At 43.6% G+C, this 17,282-nt stretch overlaps 1 protein-coding gene across 1 annotated transcript; it reads left to right on the forward strand.

Annotated features, from left to right (window-relative positions):
* Positions 1 to 23: 23 nt before the first annotated feature.
* LOC138595737 (guanine nucleotide-binding protein G(olf) subunit alpha-like) lies at positions 24 to 16,641 on the forward strand. Its single transcript, XM_069667131.1, has 14 exons — positions 24 to 60; positions 361 to 419; positions 10,001 to 10,141; positions 10,238 to 10,310; positions 10,855 to 10,909; positions 11,252 to 11,371; positions 14,189 to 14,286; positions 14,483 to 14,537; positions 14,626 to 14,699; positions 15,057 to 15,115; positions 15,533 to 15,653; positions 15,890 to 16,020; positions 16,115 to 16,182; positions 16,352 to 16,641. Exons 2-14 carry the CDS (start codon positions 404 to 406, stop codon positions 16,496 to 16,498), a joined length of 1,158 nt encoding a protein of 385 aa, XP_069523232.1. The 5' UTR covers positions 24 to 60; positions 361 to 403; the 3' UTR covers positions 16,499 to 16,641.
* The last annotated feature ends 641 nt before the right edge of the window (positions 16,642 to 17,282 follow it).

Below are 17,282 nucleotides of genomic sequence, written 5' to 3' on the forward strand. Positions count from 1 at the left end.
CATCTGAAGCGTCTGCAGGAGAACTCGGCCAGCCTGAACTCCATGAAAACACAGATCCTGGTACTCCTGGAAACTGTAGTAATAGTGTGCTACTGATGTTAGCGTCTTTAGCTGTTTAAAGTGTAAACATCAGTAGTTGTTTGTGTTTACAGGTAGTTGTTTGTGTTTACAGGTGAAGAGCGCTCTGCTGAACTTTATCTAAGAAGTTAAACTCTTTGGAACAAAGTCTAAATAATATTTTACGGCAATAAGAAGACCTCAACAGACTTTTTAAAACACTGTGTCATGTTTAAAGAAAACTGACCAGGTTCAGACCTCAGACCTGATCCTGGACTGGAACTGTCCCTCTTAATCTTTCAGAGTTTTTTCCAGTCTGAGATGCAGCGACTAGGCTCCTTCTGTGATGAACACCTGCAGAGGTAAGTCCCACCCAGTCAGACCTGTTTACACTGACAGGATCTGGTTTGGATCTGGGTCAAACTAGTTTAAAACGCTTGGATCCGGTTGAAACCTGTTTGGTATGTGTTCACATTGCCTTTGTTCACAACTCAACTTGAGAATCTGGTTTGAATCTGGTTCAGACACATTCAGACCTCCTGGATCCTGTTATGTTGCCTCAGGTTAAAGTCTTTGGAAAGTGGAGAGTCGAGCATGGAGCGTCTATCCAACCAATGAGAGAAGAGAAGGGCTCGTCCAATCAGGAAGAGACTCGGATCTGATTTACGACATCGTGTCGTCTGAAAGAACTCTGATCACTTTCAGAACAAGAGGACAGCACTGTTATTGTTCACCTTCGTGCACCAATCCTCATTTGTATTTTAGTCTTTTTTTTTTCTCCACTTGAGTCGAAGGATTTCATTTCATTTGTTCTCTGAAAGTCAAAAAACAAATAGCAAAATAAAAACAAAGAATAAATTCAGATTTCTGTGTTGGTTTGAAAACGTGTTTCACCTGCAGCACACTGTGGACTGCTGCTATTACCATGGCAACAGCCAGTGACTGTGACAAAGTGCAGTGACTTCAAACGGACACAAGGTGAAGACAAAAAGCCACAACAGACACAGTGGGATTCAAGATTCAAATCTTTATTCATAACAAATGTGATGGTGCAGACAACATTAACATTCAGTGAGAAAATACACAAACATAACAAATAATTTAATTATGAAAAATAAAAATTAGTTTAAAAAGAAAATGAATGAAATGTTAATTATTGTGCAAGAAAGTTCCGATAAACGGTGTTGATGGCACACGGGGAAACAGACATTTCAGATATCCAAAATGAAAAACTATTCCAGATATCCAGAATGTAATTTTGAATATCCAAAATACATTGTGACTAGTAAAAATGTCATTATGGATATCCACAATTCGTATTATGACTAGTAAAAATGTAATTTCAGATATCTACGATTAGGATTATGACTAGAAACAATACAATTGCAGATATCCATAAAAGTATTGTTGATATCTGTTGACGGGTAGACAGGACGCCATTTTATGAAATGAAAATTATGACTAGTAACAATTGGATTGAAGATATCTGAAATGGGAGTTTTTCCTAGTAAGAATTCTGTTGCAGATATCCAGAATGTTCATTCTAGATATCCAGAATGTAATTGTGGATATCTGAAATTGAAAGCCCAATACACATGAATGGCAAAAGTGACGTCATTTGTCCTAGGAAGAATGTCATTGTGGATATCTGAAATGTTCTTTTTGACTAGGAGGAATTGAATTACAGATATCTGCAATACATATCCAGTCTAGCTATTAAATGTTAAAATGGCCACTTATACTTTTTAAGGATTTTTAGATATTTTAAATTTAGTTTTGACTAGTACAATCAAAGTTGTAGATATCTTGAAATACAATTTATACTAGTAAGAATGTTATTGCGGGTATCTTTAATTACCATTCTGACTAGTGAGAATACAATTTTGACTAGGAGAAATGCTATTATGGCTATCTAAAATGTAATTACAGATAGGAGCGTGGTTCGATTAAATGTTAAAACGGCTTGCCATAGAAGCCCGTTTCCGCCACTTGGATGAAAAAAAAGGTCCTGTAATGACATCTTAGCCATATTCTTGCTTCCTCATTTGCACAAAGCAACAAGTGAGAGAAAACTTATCAGACTGAAATGGATTCTTACTTATTCGATACTTCAGATGTGGATTCACAAATCGTGAAATTGTTGTGGTTCTGGAGGAATCACACAATATCAAACTACGCCTCGGGACCCTGGAGAGAAAGCTACAAAGAAACCAGCTTTGGTGGAGACGAAATAAGACGGATGAAGCGGCTGATGGACGGGAATGGGGTAGATCTGCGTGCGCCCAACCGTTTGAGACGATGTGTGTATGTCAGTCGTGGGCCAAACTATGCCTGGCACATAGATGGCTACAACAAGTTAAAGCCTTATGGCACATGCATCAGTGGTTGCATAGATGGCTTCTAAAGGTGAGAATATCCGAACGTTTCTGCACAACAGCGAGGATGAGAATCCGGCAGAGTGTGTCACGTTAGGTCCAAGTACAGCCAATCACAGGATTGAACGTTGGTGGTGCACCGTACGGAGTGAAGTGAGTTTTGGATGGACCACTTTGACCAGCTGAGAGCAGATGGCTATTTTGTCGCCAGCTTTATTGACAAGTCCCTGATCCAGTTTTGCGTCCAAAAAACCAAACAGGGACAGTATCCATACTGATAATCAACACAGATATATCTAAACAGCATACAACTCTTTTTCTCTGCATTATAGGAGGAGCTCGATGAGGTTGTGACTGCCTGGAATGATCATCGCATACGAACAACTCACAACCCTCGGGCTCCAAGCGGTCGCCCTTCCATCATGTATGTGAGCTGATCAAATGAAGATAGAAATATGTTGAGAGGACGGTTGTTCTAAGGACTATCCTTGTGATGAGCATGTGTTTCACCTGTGTATGGACCTTATGGCTGAACACAAACTGGCAATGTCTGATGATGTGTATGAAATTACTGACCTCTAAAACTTTGTCAAATGATTATCGATGGGCTGGGGGAATCAAGTGTTAGAATCAGAATCAGCTTTATTGGCCAGGTTTGTACAATGAATTTGACTCCGGTGTCCTAGACCATGTGCTCTGAGAAAAGCATCCAGCAGGTCTACATATACACAAACGTGTTGTCACGATTGTTAAGTTAGAGTTATTATCTATGTGAAAGGCGCCTGGTGCTCCCATCACAACAGGGCTCTAAGTCTGTAACTAGACTCTTCTCTGTCGCCCCCCGGTTAGGGTTAGGGTTGGGGTTAGGGTCCCTTTCACCTTTAAGAAGAAGCTAAAGACCCAGCTCTTTATGACCTCTGACCTTAATGATACTGATGCTATTGATGATGACGACATCGAGGATGTAGTTTATGTTGACTAGGATTTTCACGATGATGACGATGATGACGATGATGAAGATGACGATGATGATGATGATGATGATGATGATGATGATGATGATGATTTAAAACAAACAACAAAAATATACACGCCCTATACACTTCCTGTCAGCACCAGTGTCCGATCACACCTGAAGCTGTTTGTTGGCTCTTCCTGACTCCGCCCCCTCCTGTCTCGATCGTTGCTTGTGTCGTATTGACTCTCAGATGTACGTCGCTGTGGACTAAAGCCTCTGCTGTCTTCTATAGGCCTCACCGGATCTGTTTCCAACAGAACCGCGGATCCAAATTAATTAACTCTCTGCACTGCACTCCTTTGGGTCCTCAGCAATGACTGTATATAAAGATGGACGACGCGTCTCCATCTGCTCTCGTACGACAGTGATACCAAAACAGCCCTGTGATAGGCGCTGCCATCTTGCGATGGTGATGTCATTTGGAGCCAGAGTCTGCGCAGTAGAGATCGGCGGGTGGAGCCGCCGTAGCCACTTTCACTAACCAAAACACACACTTAACTTTCTGAACAAACAGCAAGGATCCATCACGCCGGCGTGTTTAACAGCAGAACAGCTTCTTGTGTCGGTCGAGGTTAAAGTTCACAGGTATGGAAACTTCAATGACTGTAGTGATTGTTTTAGTTACGTCTCCTCTCGCGGATCGTCCTCCACTCTGCTAATCAGGAACTGATCGGCTGCAGGAGCCGTATTGGTCAACAGAGCTGTCAATCATCATTTTGACAGCATCAAATAACTAATTAAAAATAAACTTGTCAGAAAAATGAACACATGGACATAAATCAGCAGGATAAGAACTAACTATAATGACAGAAACATGTTGGAGAAAAATGTATTGGACGTGTATTTTGATTTTATAGTTTGACTCATGTCCCATCTGTTAACATGGAGGAGGCGGGCTTTATGAGCTATACTGCAGCCAGTCAGCAGGGGGCGACAGAGAGGGATTGGCTTCACTTTGAGGGAGCTGTCATGTCGGCCATGTTTTTATACAGTCTGTGGTCCTCAGCCATACACTCAGTCGAAGAACACATGCACGCACACACGCGCATATGCACACACATTTTCTTTGCATTATAGTTAGATGGCAGAGCATTTCAAGCTCCCTTGCCCAGAACAAAAACATGACACAACTGGCCCTCTAAGGCAAAGGGACTGATTCTATTCTAATGCTGTTAGCCTACCTGTCATTTTAATAAGTTAGTAAGGCACAAGGCGTGTTCGTGGGAAACAGCGTGACTTTTATAATTCCAAGGGGCAAAGTTATTTTCCTGAATTTTCTTTGTGTAAAAATATTGTGTCTGTTTGAGTGTATGGCCAATATCTTGTAGGCCAAAGGACACATATGTGAGAGATGATGAAGCTTTAAAAGCTGTAATGTGCATCAGCACCATGGACAGCACTACGGACAGAGTGAATGTCTGTAGTGCTGTCCATGCCGTGCTGCCCCTTCAGGCTTTCCGTGACGTGCACATGGTCCATGGCCAGACACATTTCACATGTCTGCTAAACAGCTCTGCGGCGTGAGTTGTGAAATACAGTCCTTCACTGAGAGATGTTTTCTGATAAGCCTTTAAAGCAATAACCTGCTACTCCAACCGGACCTGCTGAATCGTAGGCTATTTCACTGTGTCACCGGTGTTTAAATGACACGGCGCCTTCACAGGACTCTTTTCATTGTGAAAGCAGAAAGCGTGTGAGGGACATGATGTTTGATCATGCTGAAGCTGCACAATGAAACCATTTGAAGGTATTTCTTTTCCTTCAGTTTCAGAAGCTCCTCCTCTCAGCATAGGTGTAAATGAAGGTCTGTGATCTTCACCAAGGCAAAGGTGAAAACAACCATTCATTCCATGGTGTATCGTCGGCTCTTCAGACAGATGGCTATTTGTATTTCTTACACATCACATAGATCCTTTGAAGTACTCATCCAGGAAGGAATTAACCGAATGTGCGACAGCAGCGTGCCGTGGTCAGTCTGACCTCAGATTAGCCCAGCCCTCAACTTCCTGTTTGAGTCTCTGAGGTATAAAAAGAGCTTCCTCTCAGTGTGCATATTACAAACCAACCTTTGACTTGTGTACCATGCTTGAGCATTAAGTATGTGACAATACTGTAAACGTACATACTCCCAGGACTACATTAGCTAATGTCCATTACCCACACATTAGACTCTAAGACCTTGTTCATCTCAGAGCTGAAGTCAGGGAAGCGGTCGAAATGGACCGACAGCTCCAGCACACAGCCACATGTATGGGCCACAGGTCCTCTCTGGAAACCATGAATCTGGGTAAATAATGATTTCTTCCCCAGGAGAAGACCCTGACCTCTGACCCTGTGCAGAATCTGAGGAACAAACACAGATGTTGCGTGTCAGCATTCCTCAAGTATGTGGTCAGGTACTTCTGAATGTCCTTTTGGTGGACATTCATTGTCTCTGGGAAGGTGAGGGACTTGGCAGCCTTGCTCACAGTTGGTTGCAGGGTTTAGTATTCTGCTGTGAGGTCCTGCAGGCTGTCCCTGGCAGAGTATTTCTGCCCATTGTTCAGTGACAGAGGCAGGCAGACAAGCGTTTTGTGGGCTATCTCCTGGAGGATTTTGTGGACATTGCTGGCAGTTAGTATCCTCCTGCAGCTGTGGTTATCTAGAATCTCAATTCATTCTTCTTGATCAACGCTGATAAAATCTAAACGCCATGATTCAAACACTGCAGGGTCAGATCCAGTCACGTATTTGAGGAAATTCTCCACAACATCACTCTTCATATATCCCAAGGCAGCTTGCTCTAATATGACAGGCGCGATCTTCACAGGAAGATATTTGTCCCTCGTCCATCCAAAAGCAATTATTCGGCCCACACTGTCCCACTGCTTCTGAAAGGAACTTTAGTAAGTATTTCCTGTTGTGCACTGGTCATAGAACTCTTTCCAATATTCTGAGAGACAATCCCTCACAACTCCTCCATCATCATCTTCTCAGCTGTTCCATCGGGCAGTACGAGTTGGAGTTTGATGTCAGTCTCTTGAAGTGAATCATCACCATCATCCTTCTCCTGCATCAAAAGGTTTTCTTTTGGCCAGTTTTGTTTTCAGGTGCTCAAAAAGCTTTGATTTCCGAGTGTTCATGGGGCTATCTTTTCGCCTACAAAATCCGAACACTGCAGGCGATCACCAAATGATGGGTTAACTTCTTTAGTCCTCATCGCTCATCAGCAGTACGGTACTGGCACCAATGTAAAACAAAAGCCTGATTAGATCCTAACCTCATCTATGTTGATAACATTTGTTTGTCTAGAGTTAAACAGCAATACATCCTTTCTTAGTCGTGATGTTCGTGTTTGTCCATCCTGTAAATGCTCATGCTAACAGATGTTGGAAATCTTCTGCTTCTGCTGTTGAGTACCTTCTGATGCTCCAGGGTCTCTTTTGTTTCCTCTGGAACATTTCTCTTTCTTAAGAAGTCAGTAAGGCCGTTCATCCTGTGGACCTGCGTTACAGGGAAAGTTAATGGAGATGATCATTATACATTCATCACACAAAGAGTCTTGGGCTACCAATAAGTTTTCAAGAGACGAGGATAACTTCGCCTTTGGACTTTCAGCATCACTGCATGATGTTTGGATGGATATAAAGGCATTGAAACATACAGGTTATATACTGTATGGGCCTAAACAGCAAGTCAGTACTTATTGTTTTATTATTTCAGAAGCTAAATAATACTAGCGTTAATAATAATAATAGTATTAAATAAAATTCTGTATCTCCTGGAAAGCTGACTCTCACCTGGCGAGTTAATAGCCTCACTTTTAGTTTTGCGTCGTTAATGCCCTGCCATATTTGCAGCAGTAACATAACTGTGTGCAGCAGTGACACACGCGATAAAGAAATCACCGGGAAAGCTCTCGCTGTTTGACATGGGCCTGAGCAAAAAGCTATTATACTGGAGTATGGCAGGGGTAGAGGCAGAGTGTCATGTCCAAGGGCCCACAGTAAGCGTCTCTCTCAGGCTGCCAAAACATATTTAACATGTGCCAACTGTTTCATGAGCCGCGCCTGTCTCGCCTCAGCACGCTCATGAGGCTACGCCATGATGTAGCTATTTTTGCCTGAGCGGCTTGCACACGTGGGGTCGCAGCAGCCTCGCTTCCCGGGGCTGTGCCTACAATACTTTACGCTTTGAATTTTAATAACATGATAAATAATAAAGTAGGCTAACAGCTAACGTTAAACGTGCATCTGGCAGAGTAATAAGACTGGTCATCCAACAACAAATTTAGCATTTCATCACTACATTTTGTCATTTGTACAGGTAGATTCACAATACCTTTATGAAACACACCTGGCTTTCGCTTTAGTTGGGAGCGCAACAATACAGGGGAAGCTTGCTCTTCATCCACCTACAGGAACAACTCTTTTCTGAAGACAGAAAGCAAGCTGGTGCATATGACTCTGTCGGGGTCGCGTGGTCGGTCTAAGTCCAAATATTGAGATAAGTCGAAATATTGAGAAAGTATCTCAACATAATGACTCCTGGGACTCTTTTTTCCCCTCCAAGTGGCTGAAATGGGCTTCCATAGCTTTCTGTTCCTTCGCCCCAAATACTTTGAATTTGCTGCAGACATATTTTAAGCTGACCACATTAATACCACCGAGACAATTCCAAGTCAGGTTAATTATTCTCTCTGTTTTTATCGTTTTATCGGTCATTTTAATGATGTAATTTCTCTTGCCCGTGTTATCTGTTATCATTAAGCATTTTCCTGTTTCATCCTTGTCTTGTCTTTTATTTTTATCGGCTCTATTGTTGTCTGTACTTCGGCACCATTGTAAATGAGGGTTCTCCCTAAATGTGTTTTCCAAGGATTGAAATAAAGAAATGATGATGGTCAGAGTCTGGTGACCTCTGACCTCCTGCCTGCTGCGCTCAGTCCGACCGACACCAGGAGAGACTCTGTGTTTGTGGATCCAGCTGCTGGTTGTCAGGCAGCAAAGTGACATTGGAGGAAAAACAGCAAAATCCCCCAAAGACGAGAAAACACAGCGAGACGACTAATGAGGCGCTATTAGAGACCGGGGGAGGGGGGGGGGGACAGGTACAGAGAGAGAGCAGCTCAGGTGTTTCTCTCCTCACTGTTTAAACAGAAAGCATCACAAAACCAACTGGAGTTCTGCTCCTCTGAACTGGACTGAACAGGACCTGCTGGAGATCGGGGATGCTGATTGGTTAAGCAGCTGTTTTGTTTTTTCTTATTGGACTTTAATGGACAGAAAGACGCTCTGTTCAGGACGTGCTGAGACACGACAGTGATCACCAACAGCTACAGGTACAACCTGAGCCCCTGCTCAGTTACTGGTTTACTGGTTTAAGTGGGTTCAGTTACTGGGTTTACTTGTTTCAGGAGTGGTTGAAGTATTCAGAGTCTGTATTGAAGCAGAGTATGGCGATTGAAAAATAGTCAGGTCCAGATAAAAGTCAAAGTTCTGTTTACGTAAACAGATTATCATTATCAGTTTTAATCTGTGGTGCTGATCCGATCTGTTGTTTCAGTTTCAATCATACTTTCAAACTGTTTTTCAGAATTGCATCAGAAAAACATTTCAAATCTTTAGAATCTGTTTTCTGGAACTTTCAACTGTTTCTTGATCTGCTGAAACTTTGAAGTCGAATCTTTTTAAAATTTGTTTTCTTTTCTGAGACAGAAGATTTATAAAATGTCAACTCTGGATCCTATTTTTAATCCCAACATACATGAACAATTATATAAGAACCTTGGTCACTGGTTTCAGTGGGTTGGTCACTGGTTTCAGTGGGTTGGTCACTGGTTCAGTGTGGTCACTGGTTTCAGTGGGTTGGTCACTGGTTCAGTGTGGTCACTGGTTCAGTGGGTTGGTCACTGGTTCAGTGGGTTGGTCACTGGTTTCAGTGGGTTGGTCACTGGTTCAGTGTGGTCACTGGTTCAGTGTGGTCACTGGTTCAGTGGGTTGGTCACTGGTTCAATGGGTTGGTCACTGGTTCAGTGTGGTCACTGGTTCAGTGGGTTGGTCACTGGTTCAGTGTGGTCACTGGTTCAGTGGGTTGGTCACTGGTTCAGTGGGTTGGTCACTGGTTTCAGTGGGTTGGTCACTGGTTTCAGTGGGTTGGTCACTGGTTCAGTGTGGTCACTGGTTCAGTGGGTTGGTCACTGGTTTCAGTGGGTTGGTCACTGGTTCAGTGTGGTCACTGGTTCAGTTGGTTGGTCACTGGTTTCAGTGGGTTGGTCACTGGTTCAGTGGGTTGGTCACTGGTTCAGTGTGGTCACTGGTTTCAGTGGGTTGGTCACTGGTTCAGTGGGTTGGTCACTGGTTCAGTGGGTTGGTCACTGGTTTCAGTGGGTTGGTCACTGGTTCAGTGGGTTGGTCACTGGTTTCAGTGGGTTGGTCACTGGAGAATCACATTTGAAAAACATTTTAAATCTTTGTAATCTGTTTCTGGAACTTTCCCCCACTGAACCAGTGACCACACTGAACCAGTGACCAACCCCCTAACCACTGGTTTGTTACTTCTGTGGTTCCAGTTGAGATGGGCTGTCTGGGTGGGAAGACGGAGGAAGAACGACTGGATGAAAAAGCGAAGCGAGAAGCGAATAAGAAGATCGAGAGACAGCTGCAGAAAGAGAGACAGGCGTATAAAGCAACACACAGACTGTTGTTACTGGGTGAGTCTGTCCGTCTATCACCTGTCTCTCTGTCACCTCTGTCTCTTTCTTGCTGTGTCTCTGTCACCTGTCTGTCTCTCACCTGTCTGTCTGCAGGAGCAGGAGAATCGGGTAAAAGTACGATAGTGAAGCAGATGAGGATTCTTCACGTTGACGGTTTTAACGCTGAGTGAGTCAAACTTTACATTCTTCATTCATAAAGCCACTATCAGCTTTTATTTTGAAATTTGACTTAATTTCCTGTTATAAGGTAAATCATTGTTTTCATATGGGTGGGTCCTCTGATCCAAACAGGAAGAGGACATGGTGCACTAATGTCTCAGTCCTCTTTTCAAAATAAAATCAGAGCTGTGACAGGATGTAGATCTGGTTATTGATCAGAATACAGCTTCAGTGTTGGGTGGATTTATTGTGCTAAGCTAGCTGCACATGATTGCATATCACTGCTCCTGCTAACACTAGCTCAGAAAGTACCCACAAAGTACATAATACTACACAATACTACATAGAACTACATAATACACAGCGCTGTGTCAGTTATCAGTGGGTCAGAGGTCATTGTGTGGTCTCAGCAGCTGACACACGCTCAGAACAGGCCTCCACTTTGAGACACTCTGTCTAGTTGCCGGGCAGAAGTTCAGTTCAGACGTTTTCATTGGCTGATTAAATATTTGGAGTTTGTCTCTGTGGTTTGATGAACTCTTTGTTTCCAGAGAGAAGCAGCAGAAGATTCAAGACATCAGGAAGAACGTGAAGGACGCCGTCGTGGTAGGTCACATGACCTGCATCACATGACTGACTGTAACATGAGCAGCCTGTTGAGTTAAAGTAACTGTGCGAAGGTTAAAACGTGACTATTGATAATGAGTCAGTTTGATGGATTATTCAGACCATCAGAGAGCAGGACTCACCTGAACAGGAAGTCCACCTCCATCCATTATCACACCTGTGTCCTGCTGCAGGGTGTATCCCAGCATGCACTGGGTGAGAGGTTCACCTGGAAAGTCTGCATGTCTGATAATCAATTTTGAGATCAGTAAAGATCAATCACAAGCAAGAATCAATCAGTCTGTGTGTGTGTGTGTGTGTGTTTGTGTGTGTGTGTTACAGACCATCGTGTCAGCCATGAGTATGTTGACTCCACCCATTCCTCTGGGTAACCCAGGCAACCTGTTCAGAGTCGACTACATCAAGAGCATCGCACCGCTGTCTGACTTTGAATACACAGAGGTAACACACACACACACACACACACACACACACACACACACACACGTGATGTCATGTGGTCACATGTTCATGCTGCCCTCAGGATGAACCGCTGATCCTCTGACTTCCCTTCTAGCGCCACCATCAGAACAACATGTTCAACTTTCACAACTGAAGGCGTTTAAACTCTGCTAACTAGCTAATTTAAGCATGCTGATGTTAGCATGTAGCTCAAAGCAGTGCTGTGTGTCACTTGCTGATGCTAGCAGTCATGAGCAGGTGAAGTCACCTGTCTGAGTGAAACAAGTGAAACGTTCCTTTAAAGCACCTGGAGAGTTGTTTGTTTGTTCAAATGATGATAATGACATGATGTAACGAGTTAACCAGGGACGGAACCCACACACACACACACAGGCAGGTGTGTGTGTGTGTGTGTGTGTGTGCCTCACCTGAGGCCTCATTAGCCAAACATCTCAAGTCTCTAAAGACATAAAGAGACAAAACAAGTGTCTTCCTGTGTCGCCTCAAAACTGCTCAGGTGCTGTGACACACACACACACACACACACACACACACACACACATGTTTAATAACTTATCACCTGAACATGTCATGATGAGTTTAAAGACCAGCTTGCAGGTTGGACACTTCAGTGAATCACTGTGTAGGAAAAATATTTAGAAATATATATTTTTAAAATATATGAATGAATAAACTTTCTTTTATTTCTGCATCAAAACAGACGGCAGGATGTGACGTAACAGAAGGATGTCCCACTGATTAATGACGGGTTTAACATTAATAAATATGGATCTAAATTCCAGTCTTGTCATTGAAGATTAAAAAATTGTTCATTCATATGCATCTGACAGACCACAGGCTGATAACTATGAGCCTGTTAGGCGTCACAGTGAGCAGGAGCAGGCCGGGATGAGGACAAATGACGGCCACAGGAGAGACAGTGAGCTGTAGTGCAGCGAAAACCAGTGGAGAACTGAGCAGGTGTCGTGATGAGTGAGCGGCGTTAGCTTGTGATATCTAATGCTGTGCTCACATCACAGCACTGTCAAGTTATCAAAGGCTATAAGCTACAATTTGTGTCGTTCCCTCCTTTTGATTAATTGTCATAGATTCTGGAAGCTGCAGCTTCGCTCTCATCCTGACGGAGCTCGATTCTGTCACATAGGCAACAGATGATGAGCTGGCTGGGGAGGGGGCACGGCCAGTGTGCGAAATACCCAGTGGCAATCGGGGTGCCCCCCTTAACTATTGATCCAGCGTTCTGCTGCTCAATGAGGCGCCGTACAACCACAGTAAATAACCATCATAAGAACTGATGAAATACCCTGTTAGACTACCGAAATAATATCTACACGATACTCAGACTCACTACCACCTACTTCTGCACGTGGAGTGTTACGCGTAATATGACGCCATGTTTTTAGCAGCTTTACTGCAAACTTGTGCCCTTATGTTTGTAAATCATATAAATAAAGAATTGACTTTTTCCACAGACATTTCCACAAAAGATTGATATTAATGTAGTAAAAAATGTAACCTGCAAGTTGCTCTATAAGTAGCCTGGATAAGTGACGGACGTGTAGAAATAATTTATATTTTATATAATATAATACAGTGGGAGTGAATGGAGCTCCACAGACTTTAATGTGTCATCATGTATATCGTGCGGTCAGAGTTTCAGGTCTCGTCTTCAGATTTTCATTCGTGAAAAACTTTAGGTGAAAAAAAAGCTCAAAGAAAAATGTTTTCTCCAAATTTTCAGTTTGTTTGTAAAAGATTGTTAAAGGCTTAATATGCCACTTTTATGTCCAGGAGATGTCGCACTTGAGCACCAGCAGTGTTGTGCTCTACTCTGTAGCACCAATGGAACATAATTATAACAGAGCAAACAATGGACATTTGCTGGTAAGTCTGTACCCGCTCATCTCGGCAGAATGCATGCTACAGCTCGAGCTGCAGTATATGATGATGCAACAGAATACTAAGCAAGCAAGCGTAACATAAACTAGTTATTGTCCCTAATGTTACTCTAGTACGCGTACATGAACTTGCATGAAACGGGAACGCCAAGCCGACCCGTCCGTGTAAACAAAGAGCTGAGCACACAGAGGGAGTCTGACCTCACTCTCTTTACAGGAAGTTATTTTCCCAGGATATATTTACATAGGGGCTGCACGGTGGTGCAGTGGTTAGCGCTGTTGCCTCACAGCTAAAAGGTCACTGGTTCAATGGGGCAAAGTGGGCCTTTCTGTGTGGAGTCTGCATGTTCTCCCGTGCATGTGTGGGTTCTCTCCGGGGTCTCAGGCCTCCTCCCACAGTCCAAAGACATGCTCGTTAGGTTGACTGGCGGCCAGTCCAGGGTGTACCCGCCTTTCGCCAATGACAGCTGGGATAGGCTCCAGCCCCCCCGGGACCCTGAACAGGATTAGCGGTATAGATGATGGATGGATGTATAGTTACATAGGACACACTTGATTTCAGATATATGAATGTGTAGAATGTTGAATATTACACCTTTAAAAAAGACTGTCAGAGTGTTGATGAGGGTTTTCTTGAATTTGTCATTTTCACCTCCGCCAAGTTTTCCTGTTTTTAGACTTGTTTCAAACTGGTTTCAAACTGGTTTCAAACACTAAACTCCCGACAGACAGAAAGAGCTGCATGAAACTCTGAAACTGAAATAATTGCAGAGTTTAAAAAGATTCGAGTGTCTTTGACCTGAAGACTGTGTGAACTTCCTGTTTGTCCGTAATGAAACCGTTCATTCTTGTTGACCTTAATGAGACTTCCTGTTTAAACTACCTGTCTGTCTTTCAGGAGTTCTTTGAGCATGCTCAGAAGCTGTGGGAGGACGACGGCGTGAAGGCGTGTTTCGAACGCTCCAACGAATATCAGCTGATCGACTGCGCTAAGTAGTAAGACACACACACACACACACACACACACACACAGTCTTTCACTCAACAGTTAGAATGACAGCAACATTTCATATCCCAACAGACCAGTCAGATCACTCCACTAACCTGTGATGTCATGTGAAGTTAAGCACAGAATCACTCAGGCACACCTGTGTGTGTGTGTGTGTGTGTGTGTGTGCGTGTGTGTGTGCAGCTTCCTGGACAGGTTGAACTCAGTCAGGAGAATTGACTACACACCTACTGACCAGGTAACAAACCAACCAATCAGGTTGCAGCCTCAGGATGAGTTGTGTGTTGCTGGCCTCTGAGTGGAAACATTTTCTTCTTCTCCTGCAGGATTTGTTACGCTGCAGAGTTTTGACTTCAGGGATTTTTGAAACCAGGTTTCAGGTCGACAAGGTCAACTTCCAGTGAGTGTGATTAGCCCCGCCCCCTCTTTCCACCTGCGCCATTAGCTGTCCATTTACCTGACAGCTGCATTTTTTGTTTTTAATTTTAGTTCTATTAAATAAAAAATAAAGGTTATGTACGCCATAACGGCCAGGTGGAGTCCTGACAATAATATATTTATCCTGTTTACATCTCCTGAAGCATTATGGGAACTGTAGTTTCAACAGTCAGAGCATCTTTAAACATACACATATTCTTTGTTCATGTTTAAAAAAAAACAAACTGCAATCATTCCTACTTTATTTCATGTTAAATAACCTGCCCGAATATTTACCTGTTTGTGTATTACCTGACCAACACACCTGTCTGTCTGTCAGTATGTTTGATGTAGGAGGACAGCGGGACGAGCGCAGGAAGTGGATTCAGTGCTTTAACGGTGAGTAGATCTGTGTGTAGTGTAACAGACAGACAGGTGTATGTAACAGACAGACAGACAGGTGTATCTAACAAACAGACAGGTGAACAAGTTTATGTAACAGACAGACAGGTGCACAGGTGTGTAACAGACAGACAGTTGCACACGTGTATAACAGACAGACAGGTGCACAGGTGTGTAACAGACAGACAGGTGCAGAGACAGGTGCACAGGTGTATAACAGACAGACAGGTGCACACGTGTATAACAGACAGACAGGTCGCTGGTGTGTAACAGACAGACAGGTGCACAGGTGTAACAGACAGACAGGTGCACAGGTGTGTAACAGACAGACAGGTGCATAACAGACAGACAGGTGCACAGGTGTGTAACAGACAGACAGGTGCACAGGTGTGTTCAGTGACAGTCTGTGTTCAGATGTGACGGCCATCATCTTCGTGGCGGCGAGCAGCAGCTACAACATGGTGATCAGAGAGGACAACTCCACCAACCGGCTCAGAGAGTCGCTTGACCTGTTCAGGTCTATCTGGACCAACAGGTAACACCCTGCGATTGGCTTAACCCTCTCTGCTATGTGATTGGCTGTCGTTCACCCTCTCTGCTATGTGATTGGCTGTCATTCACCCTCTCTGCAATGTGATTGGCTGTCATTCACCCTCTCTGCAATGTGATTGGCTGTCGTTCACCCTCTCTGCAATGTGATTGGCTGTCGTTCACCCTCTCTGCAATGTGATTGGCTGTCGTTCACCCTCTCTGCAATGTGATTGGCTGCAGGTTTCTGAAGACCATCTCAGTGATCTTGTTTCTGAACAAACAGGACGTTCTCGCTGACAAGATTCTGGCAGGGAAATCTAAACTGGAGGATTATTTCCCCGAATACACAAACTATCAAGTACCTGCTGAAGGTACACCTGTACAAATACACAAGTACACAGTGCATACACACAAATACAGACATGACCTGAGAGTGTGTGTGTGTGTCTGTGTGTGTGTGTGCAGCTGTTCCAGATGCTGATGAAGACCCGAGAGTGACCAGAGCCAAGTTCTTCATCAGAGATGAGTTTCTGGTAACAACACCACCTGTCTGTCTCTGACCTGTCTGTCTCTCTGATTTGCCTGCCTCTGACCTGCCTGTCTCTCTGACTGGTCTGCTTCTGACCTGTCTGTCTCTCTGATTTGTCTGCCTCTGATTCATCTGTTTCTGACCTGTCTGTCTCTGACCTGTCTGTCTCTCAGAGGATCAGCACGGCGAGCGGCGATGGGAAACATTACTGTTATCCTCACTTCACCTGCGCTGTCGACACTGAAAACATCCGCCGCGTCTTCAACGACTGTCGTGACATCATCCAGCGCATGCACCTGCGACAGTATGAACTTCTCTGATTGGCTCCCGGGCATTAACCTGGCCTAGCCCCCCCTGGACTGTTTAATGCAGATACTTATACATTTATCACTCAACTGTTTATGTAAAAAGTCTTTCCTGTGTCCTTTAGCTGTCTGGTGCAGGGGATTGTGGGTCGTGTAGTTCTGTTGATGGAAAGGGCGCACAGGATATGGTTTCCCTGTCGTTGTCATGACAACAGTATGTTAAATATGAGGGGGGGGGGGGTTGAAAATATAGTTTAGACTATTTTAGAAAATATGTGAATTTCAATACATTTCTTCTGATCTTAATGTTTGTTATCTCTCCTCTGATTGGCTGCTCGAGACGGTGATGTCATTCTGTTTCTCAGACATGTTGTGAAAATCTAACTTTTTGACCTGAAAGATGAAATAAAGATTACAGATTTATGTAAGAGGACTCTTTAGAGTTACTCAAAGAAACGTTTTATTTCTTAAACTGTACATTCTCAGCTCTGTATGTTTCTGCAAAGACGAGTGAATGTGTTGAAGTAGAGGTGAAAACCCTTCAGCATGTTTCCTTCAAGAAATAAACTGCAGCTGAAACTATGAGACTGTTTACATCAGACAGACAGGCGGCTCATTAAAGGGTCTATGCAGGGACGCTGTTCATGTAGTGTTGATGTTCACAAACACCGAGACCAAAAATTAACGTCAACTTGATATTTTAACCAAACAGGACCTTCTCCTGACGCCAGCAGGTATTTATCACATGATGATCAGTGTGAGAGCCACGCTACAGAGAAACACACGGACATCTTTACTT

The sequence above is a fragment of the Semicossyphus pulcher genome, unplaced genomic scaffold (assembly GCF_022749685.1).
Source record: "Semicossyphus pulcher isolate SPU_LCO1_2020_fin unplaced genomic scaffold, fSemPul1.0.p SCAF_18, whole genome shotgun sequence".
In the NCBI taxonomy this organism is placed as follows: Eukaryota; Metazoa; Chordata; class Actinopteri; order Labriformes; family Labridae; genus Semicossyphus; species Semicossyphus pulcher.

Excerpts from the sequence above, each read along its gene's own strand:
- LOC138595737 (XM_069667131.1), top strand. Across the intron at positions 16,021-16,114 it reads CTATCAAGTACCTGCTGAAG|CTGTTCCAGATGCTGATGAA; the intron begins GTACACCTGTAC and ends GTGTGTGTGCAG. Across the intron at positions 16,183-16,351 it reads TCATCAGAGATGAGTTTCTG|AGGATCAGCACGGCGAGCGG; the intron begins GTAACAACACCA and ends TCTGTCTCTCAG.